This window comes from Mercenaria mercenaria, chromosome 4 (assembly GCF_021730395.1).
Source record: "Mercenaria mercenaria strain notata chromosome 4, MADL_Memer_1, whole genome shotgun sequence".
In the NCBI taxonomy this organism is placed as follows: domain Eukaryota; kingdom Metazoa; phylum Mollusca; class Bivalvia; order Venerida; family Veneridae; genus Mercenaria; species Mercenaria mercenaria.
In genome coordinates, this window is record NC_069364.1 from 8,180,707 (window position 1) to 8,191,312 (window position 10,606).

Genomic DNA, 10,606 nt, shown 5'->3' on the forward strand with positions numbered 1-10,606 from the left:
TGTTAGTGTGATTGGGAAGGCTCTATTTAGTGAAGTGGACCTAAATGTGACGTTTATGGGATGTTCGTGAGATTCCGGATCGTGACAATATTCACATTGTATTAAGTAAATGTGTAAAAGGTTTTAATTAATAAAAGAGGCTATGACCCAGTTTTGTTATTGCTTTTGGCGACCAGCTCTATATTAGCTGGATGTTTGTTCTTTGTTTTCTTTTGTGTCTTACGGAACATGTAGAAAGCTAAAATAGTTCTAAAAGCCTTTCTGCTTCAATTTCTGTATCAATGCCTATTTCGCATAACCCTTAATCGTGTTTCTCTTTTGCAAAGACAGTGAATACGTGTGTTTATAACCTTTAAGTTGTTTTAATATATGTTTACGCTTACTTTATTTATGGTTTAAATATCGTGTCTTCTGTAACCATTAAGAATGTTAGTGGTCACCAGGTCCTGGCAGGAATAACTTTTACAAACATTGTCCTGAATTTTTCAACATTTTGGGAATTAAGAATGAAGGGCTGTGTATACTCAAGCGTTTCATTTGACACCGAACTCTCGAAGATTGTACCGCATTGTGTCCCACTAATATTCGGTCCTCAGTTTGTTTTTCATATTGTATATTTGTTTACTATTACAATGTTTTGCTATAAGTTGTCTGCGTTTCTGGACCGTTGCTTTTCCTGTTGGCTCTTTGTCCCTGTTTTTGTATGTTGCTTTATTTACTTGAAAATATTAGCATATATATTTCCTGTATGTGAAATGAACTGTTCTACATTAATGTTATTACACTTCTTCAATTGCAAACTTCTTGCATCTGTATTAGTCGGAATATTCAAACATATTGTAGATTTATACTACAGCAGTTTTCTATCGTGTGTATTCAATTCGGGGAGAGTAATCTTAACATGTCGGACACAACATACGTTTAACTTATTTCCCTTATCCATACTATCCAAATAGTTTTTACTAATTTTACTTGTTGATTTATTAAAATGAGCATTCGAATTATAAATTAAATCTCTGTCTTTTTCTCTAACTAAATCCCGCTTCTCTTGATGTGGTATTTGTTTATGCGCTTGCGTGAACTAGATATAATGCAGTAAACACTCGTACATTGAGTAATCATAGTTTCTACACGTCTTCTTGGTTTTCTCATTTATTTAGATGTTTTGTCACGCACTGTACTGAAACAAGATACATGATAATACTGCTACCGTTAACATGTTTGCGTCGTATTCTTTATAAGTTAAATGTTTAAAATTCTTGGAAGGGGTATCCGTTTAAATTCTTGTTTATAACCGTTGTCATTTATCTTTAAAGGTGGTCAGTCACATTTAGGCAACATTTTGACATTTTAAGTTTATTCTGTTTATAAACAAAAAGACATAGCGTTAGTTCCCTATTATCTATTTTTATTCATTTTTGTAGTTACCCCCCTTTAATGTTAAAATCTTCAAAAAGTGGAAAAATGTACTATTTCGTTTGATTCAGTATAATTTCTATTCTTTTAATTGGAATTGATAGACACTTGGATATTTCAACAATTTTAGCTTTAAACTAAGTTAAAAATTGTATGTAGATTCCGATTTCATGTACTTTAAATCAAACATTTAAATAAAGGGAGGTAATAACGATTTTACAAATTTGTATTTCTAATTCATTTCGGCTAAATATATATTTTTTCTATGCAAATCTTTGACAAATATAATACAATAGTTTTTATATTCATATCATTCATTTTGCAATTCTTCTTAATTAAATTTATACATATGCTAAAATAATTCTGCCTTGGTTGGGCAACCAGGATAAGAAAATCAAATTTAAAAAAAATACTCCAGTGAAAATCTAACTTGCATTAAGCACTCATTGAATACAGCTAAGTGTAAAATTCATTCTTAAACTTTCGAAAAAATCCATTACTTGATCAAATCTGTTAGTCCCATATTAAAACCAAACGGTACCTGTAAATTTTTAGTATTTGTTCATCAACTATTATGATTTGTTTCCTGATCAATAACGTCAGTCAGCGTATCTTTGTGCTAATATGAGGCGCAGCTCTGTTTTATTTTCCATTAATAGCAGTAACACTCTATTTCAACTATTTCAAAGTGACTTTTATTTTGATAAAACTTGTATTTTCAAAACGAAAGTTGGTCATAAACCATATGCAAAGTATTCCGGTAAAACAATGTCTTGAATTATATTGAAATCGAAATACACAGCTTCTTAAATACTCGAATAACAAAGGGGACGTAGGTTAATTGCATAATTTTTTGGCCTAATGGATAAGGCACCAGCCTCGCTATCGGGAGGTCGAAGTTTCGAGCCCTGGCAGAGGCGGGTCTTGTTACTGAAGAGAGACCGGTTGGTGAGCCGCCAGCTAGTTAAATAGTGGTTACCGATTGCCTACCTGCCTGGTGCCTGGCATCAAAAAATAGGAATCGGGAAGTATATGTTCAATATATGTAGGTGTCTCATAAGCCAACTTGGCTGGCCCTTCCTGTAGGGGTAACACTATAAAAAAATCACTTTACTATACCTATTGCAGCGGTTTCACATTATGCATCATTTGTTAGTAACGTTTCATATTTTCTTCATTACGCTGCTTATGAAGTAATTGTGTTGTATATAAAAACAGCAGTATATATAATGCAAATAATGTATATTACTGTCATATTTTTGTCTTAGGCATACTTTTATGACATACTGAATAATAGCTTACATAAATCACAGGTAAGTAAGCTATACTGCAAAAAAATATTTAAATTTCAGAAAAATAAAATTTGGAAAAAAAAGAACGCCTCAATAACGGTTCGAACCTAAAACTTTGTAGTCTCTAGCATGAGATAGCTCTAACAGGAGATATCGTCCCTATATAGTGATTACGCCAATCAGCCTGATCACGACACTTTTCGTTTATTATCACACTAAAAATACATAAATGGTTTAAGTCGGAGCAACCACTCGTAACTTCGGATTTGAGAAAGACCATGCACCCAACCCTTCGGGTTTGATGCATTATTTTTCCCGAATCCAAAGCTGCTCGTGGTTTATCCTATACTACAACCTTCACTAAGATCATTTAAAGTATAAGAGTAGACTGGAAGGTTTATATCCAACAAAAAAGTAACTTTTCGTCTTCGCTTCTGTTGAAATTAAACCTAAAATCCTGACATTTTTTGAATGATTTCATTCACAAGTATAAAAAGAGAGGTACAGTCCGTGTCTGATAACTTCGGAGTGACGTATTTGGACGAGTCCAAGTCAGAAGGGTAATCGATAATCATCATTTGTCTAAGTAAACACTTTTATATTATACTACTACTGAAACGCTTACATTGAAGTAGAAGATTAGTATCGGTCGTAGAGCGTTAGACTTACATGTGTGATTCTTTTATATTTCCATTGTCGCGTTGGTTCGAATCCCACGTGATTTATACTTTTTTAAATCCTGCTTTTACTGTGCTTTAATTACATCTTTTAAAAGACAATGAAATTTTCAAATGCAGTAATACAGCACTACGGTATACAATAACGAACTAAAATATGAAAAAATGATGATGCTTGAAATAACCTTCAGAATATTTTGTAGTATGCATTAAGTATCATTCTTATACTGAACAATGTTTCTCTTTGCAAAAAATACGTGGACGTCTCTGACATGTTGACTACACTAATACTGGCAATATACCAGAGAGGAATTTAACCTGCACGAAATTTCCGAGTGTTTTCTTGACTATGCATTCATAACACGGTGTGTTTACTCAGAGCTGATGCTTGGTCCCCTTTAAACAGAAATTAATTTAATAATATTTCTATCTAAATAAATAAAAGTATATTCAAGGAGAAATGAATGATTATGGTGGTTACCCTGAAAGAGTAACAAAAAAAAAAAAAAACAAAAAAAAAAAAAAAAAACAGCAACATTCTCCTCCACTCGAGCCTACGGCCCGCAATATTCAATATTTCAAAGACTAATGCTTAACCACTGAGCTACCGGGACTGACTGACGTATTGCAAACAAATATACCTAATATTATGTTTATGTAAGCTGCTTTACCTATTTTCTTCGGTCTATAAGTCCAGAAAACATAAACAAACGTGACGTCACTCCGAAGTTATCATACACGGACTGTAGTACATGAATATATACGTGTTACACGTGAAATCATCCGTGGCGGGTTCGTCACGATAATATATTTGTACTTTTACGCAGATATAATTGTATAATGTTTAAACTTCCCACAGTCATTTACTATGCTTATGATTTAAACTGTTTTTAAAAGAAATAAAGTGGACATAATGGTTTCTATTTGTGAAATGTCTTTCAAGGTCATGATGTTGCTAACAGGTACGTTGTCATTTACTAGTATATGGATAAACATCTATAACATAAAGAAATTATACAATGTTTACTACTTTATTTGTAATTCAATTTGTGCATTAAGTATTTAGGCAGAACACCACTTTATTTTATTAGGTGTTCTTATGTTCCCTACTATAAACATAGTGATAGCGTATACCATACAAAATAGTAAGAAGCTAGGGGTGCTACTTGACCGGCACTTTGACCACAATATGCCGCGGCACGTACTAACGATTTATTGTATTTAGTCGTGGTTTCAAAAAGTAAGGAGTGTTCCGTTTTTGCAGGTATTTTGAAAAGCGATTATCTTTATACAGGCGTGTCTTAATTGACACAACAACCCTTTATATACCTCTCATGAATAACATACCTATCCAATAATAAATATAGACGGTACAAAAAATAAAATAAACAAACGTGTTTGTAAACATGGACGGATCCAAACGGAAGGGGAAGAAACATTTATAGAAATATTTCGATGGCAAAATACAATACATATCCGTAGCCCTGTCCAACCTATAAACCGGGCCAGTTAATTTTATAAGCGCAACAACACGGTTGACCCATTTAAACGAGCTGTACTAATAAACTTTGATAATGTGGCAGTTGAGTCCAATATGTCCAGGGATGTTCAAAGATAATCCGCCATAGATCTATAACAAAGCAATTATTGGATTTACCTGTATTGGACAATAAACAGTGTCGATTGTATTCAGGTCAATTGCCACATTATCAAAGTTTATTAGTAGTATCACGGGGAAGTGTATAAACAAAAACAACCTCACTATCGTAAACAGAAACAGCAAAAACATTGCATCCCCGCAGGTGGGCCCTGACACGGATAGCTTTCATTGCTAACTGGAGGATTTTTTCCCTCGAACCAGGAACTGTACTGGCACGGGACTGATAGTTCTAGCTATGCTGACCTTGTATTATATATATGGAGGTATGTGTATAATACACTATATAATGAAAAAAAAAGTAAATTACAAGTGAAACTAAAGTCTCATATGTGATGCATATTATGATATCTCTACATAGATAAACTCGAAGGAAACAGACAACTACGGGGATTGTGACTATGAGGATTACTTCAAGACTGCTACCGGGATTAAGTACACATGCACCAAAAGTTAGTCCTATATCATATTTGATATAAATTATTATAGTTTCATCAATATACAGTTCAAAGCTATGTAGTACTTGAAAATAATTTTATATACAAATTAAGTACAGTTTCATTAATAAATGAATGAAAAGGTATAAACATCTCAACTACTTTACGAGCAAAAGTCGTATTTTATACCAACCATACACAATGGACATAAATAATATCCTTAAACTAATTATTACATGTGATCAAGAGATTGGCGTACGGTAAGCTATGGTTATATCATCTAAAAATTGCTTTATTATTATGTTTAGCATCTAGTTTAGTAGGATAGAAAATTGTCTTTTATGTCATTCTGTCAACAAGCCGACTTCTAAAGTATGATTGAATGTCTTTCTCAGTATGATTGAATGAACTCTTAGTATGAATGAATGACCTCCTAGTATGATTGGATGACCTCTTTTGTATGATTGAATGACTTGTTAGTATGATTGAATGACCTCTTAGTATGATTGAATAACCTCTTAGTATGTTTGAATAACCTCTTAGTATGATTGAATGAACTCTTAGTATGATCGAATGAACTCTTAGTATGATTGAATGACCTCTTAGTGTGATTGAATATGAACTCTAAGTATGATTGAATGACCTCTTAGTATGATTGAATATGAACTATAAGTATGTTTGAATAACCTGTTAGTATGATTGAATGAATTCTTAGTATGATTGAATGACCTCTTAGTATGATTGAATGACCTCTTAGTATGATTGAATGACCTCTAAGTATGATTGCCTGACCTCTTAGTATGAATGAATGACCTCTTAGTATGATTAAATGACCTTTATAGTATGAATGAATGACCTCTTAGTATGATTGAATGACCTTCTTAGTATGATTGAATGACCTTGTTTTATGGCTGAATAAGACCAATCATAATTATATCTACTGGAATTTGAAAGTTGTTGCAATTAAAGCACAATAATGATTATATAGACGATGATGCCATATTCTTACAGACGGGAAGGTTTTACCTCCTGAAGGCAGTTCTGGCAGTACCGAAGACGGAGGAGAAACATCCATGGTAACTGTACCAATTATAGCTGTTCTGGCTGTTCTGGCTGCACTTATCATAGCTGCTGTCATACTTGCAGTTGTACTTTATCGAAGGTCAGTAATGAGTATAGAATAAACAGCTAAACATTTTTTTCTATTTTAAATAATGTTTTAGTGCGTGAATAACGCATTAGATATATTTTTCCATATATTTTTGCAGGTTAAACTAGTGCCCTGAATCATTTTGTTTTATAGATTTATCGAACTGATCAGGAGATGTTCCAATAAGGGAACGATAAAAATTGAACCAACTGGTGAAAACGACTGCAAAGGCAAGAAACTGTTAAACGCTATTTTCGTAAAATTGACTTATCAGGTGGAATCAAATACAAAATGTACTCTCTGTTGTTTTCTCACTTATTTTGTCTAAAAGCGAAGTGAGGAAAACAGAAATAGGGATAGAAAATAGATGAACTGGCTTGTTATACATGTGGATTATTGTAAGCAAATAAGAATGATAAGTTCTGTCAGCTGCACAAAAGTATAACTATGTACATGCTTCTCTCATTCTGTTTATAAACATTAAAATATACAAACCTGTGTGTGCGTAACGTTTAGCGTGGGCTGATCTCTATTAGTATCAAATTAACTGTAAACCTACGCGCGACTATTGCAACATATAAAGTCCTAATTTTCTTTACTTCCGCGTGCCTTTTCTTAACTGCATCGTGTTTTCTTTTACTCTACTGCGTTATGATATGAATGTGTAGCATTCTGTTGAATTCTTCATACTCCTGCCGCACGCTGGATAGAAATGGCAGCGTAAGAATTCTAGATCCCGAAAAGGGACTCCGAAAGAAGCGACAAGAAGTTAATGAGTTAAATTAGGTAGTAGCGGTTAATGAAGTATAACTTACATAAAAGCTCACATCCATTTTTCTTTTACTATTTCTGTAGTTGAGCTATAATTTTTATGGAAATATAAGTCTCTGCAAATTCGATATTCTAATACTGGCACCATTTCCTTTATTTAACCTTTAGCCTGCTGGCGGCAAGTAATTCTGCCTTTGCGACCAGTGCAGACCAAGATTAGCCTGCACATCCGTGCAGTCTGATCATGGTCTGCACTGTTCGCTATTCAGTCAGTAAATTTTCAGTGAACACCCCTTCAAATAATAAATGGTACTGCCCAAATTGAATGATGGACCATTCCATTTTAGAAATTCAGCAGGGTAAATGTTAGAAACAATCTTTATCGTCAGTGCCAGTAACTTTAAATGGTATTTCTAAAAACAACTGATTCCTTATAATCCTGTTTTCTTTCTTCAGACATTACCGAAAGAAATGGAATGTTAACAAAGCCCCTAAAGTGCTGGAAAGCAGCAAAGGTGAAGACAATGCTGGTATAGAGGACGAATATAACACTATACCAGCAGATTATGAAGAGATACCACAAAATTCCTACCACGCCCTAGAAAGCAAGAAAACGGACACAAAACACGCTTATTCTAACAAAAGTCGTGACGATAGCGTGAGGTACAGCACAATAGTTCTTAATGAAGATACTGAAACAAACATGAATGCCTATGGTTATGATAAAACTAATCTTAAGATAAGATATGAAGCAAATGAATTGAAAGACCAAGAAAGTTTGCATAGTTATGGTCACTTTAGTGACACGTCAGACGATTACAACAAAATAAAAACAAACCTAAACAGACAAAATGTAAACAAAGCGTATGCTCATTTTGAATTCGAACCATCCAGTGACTATTCACATTTGCATTATAAAAACAAAGATTTACAACACATGCCAAGCAATAATTACAGCCACTTGCAAACAAAATTCAATCCCACTAGACCAATTAAACGTGCTGACAGTTACGAACAACCGGTTCTTAAGGATATGAATGATGTTCTGTTAAGCGAACCAAAAGCCAAAACGGGCGAGTATGAGACTTCAGTAAAAGAAGTTGAACCTTCGGACACTAAGGTCGATTTCTCCAGGGATAGTAAAATGAAAAGGAAAGACAGTTACGAAGAGCCGGTACTAATCTGTACATCAGGAAGGAAAGATGTTTTAAAGAATGAACCAAAAGTAAATTTGAAAACAAGAGATGATTATGAGGCGCCAGTAAGTTTAAAAGATGCGTCAGTTGATAACAGCGATGTTTCCATGAATGGTACAATGAAAAGGAAAGACAGTTATGAAATACCTGTACTGAAGAACACTGATGTGTCTAACTCTGAACAAAAGGTTATTAGTAAAATAGTTGATAAGTATGAGACACCATTAAGTTTACGAGATTCTGAAAATGTTCCGGAAAATGCTATGAGTGAGATTTCTCATAATAAACAACTGAAAAAGGTAGATAGTTACGAGACGCCAGTACTGAAAACACAGAGTACAGCCATGCATTTACCACAATGAGAAAACCGATTGATAATACATTAACATGTTGTGACTTAAATGCTTGGTTGCATTCTAAGCTTCCAGAGGATTTTCTTATAGGCTTTATTATGTACATGGTATCAAGGACACGTTTACTTGGCCAAACTAAAGCTGTCGTGTGTGTGTGCTAAGCATGGGTTTAGGTCCATTTTGTCATCGTGAACAACACACTAGGTAGAAAAGGAAATACCGTAATTTGACAAATATGCAATCGGTGGTACAGTTAACACACTTTTTTGCATTATGAATTTAATAACAAATGATTATTTAAACAACCTTTTAAGTGGATGAAAAAATAATTTTGAGGTCCAAACTACAACTCACAAAAGTTATGGACCAATTTGCGTGGCAGGGTAAAAAAATGTCTCTTTCCCTGTATCTGACAAAATATACACGAACATGCTTAAGAATATCGCCAAGGTGTCATCCTGTGCCAAACCATGCTATCTTAGGGGATTACATAGTCCACAGCGTTTTATGGGTCGTAGGTTTAGTAGACTAATGCAGTCTTTAGACTATAAACAGTCTATGGGTCGCCACTGCTGTCTTCTTAAGATGATATCTATATCGGTATATGAAGTACATTACCTGTACCAATATAAACACTAAACAGTGATTATACATTTATATATACAGTTAAAGTGTAGAGCGCAGTATACGAAGTATCAAAAGCACAGGATTTACAATCGAGGCGACGCATAAACGTCAAGTAGCGAAAACACAATTAGTTAATAGAGTGCAGCAAACCTTACTCACTTTTCAAAGTTATAGTACAGTGAAAATAAATGTAAACTCTTGTGTATCTTTAACATATAGATATGTATAAAAAGGAATCGAAATGTAAACCTTTGATTGCTGTAAAAATATAGCATTTACAGTGTAAACGCGCAATATTCATATATAAGCACTGTCCTTATAAGTAGAAGCACATAAGTACAGGTAAAAGTGATATATCAGCATCTACTACGGCGTTCCATGCTATAAGGCTTCATGTTGAACATTTAACGGTTGATAATTGGCTTATAAATCAAATGAGAGAATGTACCAATGTTTATTGACCAAAACGAGGAGAACACTTTACTAAATATGTACAACATTTTACTGATTCTGCGAGGAACGTAAATTGCATCCTGCGGTAACCCAGTAAGAGTATTCACGGTCTAAGGGAGAAAACTTATCTTACATTAGACCAATTGACTGTTACTTATTAACAATTTGAATATTTTTTAAACGTTTCAACATTTACTGAGTGAGATCAATATATGAGCTGATAACATTAAAGGTACCATAATTTTAATAGAAACTGAAGTGTTTAAGGAACTCTTTGGGGGTTCTCCTTAAACAGAAACACTGTCAAAACGTTTTCATTATCAGGATACCTTTGTAAAATTTTAATTGCGAGATACAAAGAATAAAAATCTTACATGCTAATAACAGGCAAATGTTACTCCTATAATATTATGATATATATTAACCAAAGGAGTCATAAACTAACAGGCGAAAATTATGGGACGACAAAACATGACAAGTTCGATTTAAAACAGAACACGAATGATAACGAAATGTTGGATTCAAGAACGAAAAAGAAGAGGATATTAGTACTTCTTTAACTGAACTGAAACAAACA

At 33.7% G+C, this 10,606-nt stretch overlaps 1 protein-coding gene across 3 annotated transcripts; it reads left to right on the forward strand.

The window, feature by feature from the left end:
- The first annotated feature begins 4,136 nt into the window (after positions 1-4,136).
- Positions 4,137-10,415, forward strand: LOC128556188 (uncharacterized). 3 transcript variants are annotated; one of them, XM_053540338.1, is made up of 4 exons: positions 4,139-4,347; positions 5,404-5,494; positions 6,491-6,641; positions 7,857-10,415. In XM_053540338.1, the coding sequence occupies exons 3-4, from the start codon at positions 6,553-6,555 to the stop codon at positions 8,956-8,958; spliced, it is 1,191 nt and encodes a 396-aa protein (XP_053396313.1). In that variant the 5' UTR covers positions 4,139-4,347; positions 5,404-5,494; positions 6,491-6,552; the 3' UTR covers positions 8,959-10,415. The 3 variants fall into 3 exon arrangements, with proteins under 3 accessions (XP_053396311.1, XP_053396313.1, XP_053396312.1); XM_053540336.1 differs by lacking the exon at positions 5,404-5,494 and having other exon boundaries at positions 4,137-4,347; XM_053540337.1 differs by lacking the exons at positions 4,139-4,347; positions 5,404-5,494 and adding an exon at positions 4,953-5,308.
- The last annotated feature ends 191 nt before the right edge of the window (positions 10,416-10,606 follow it).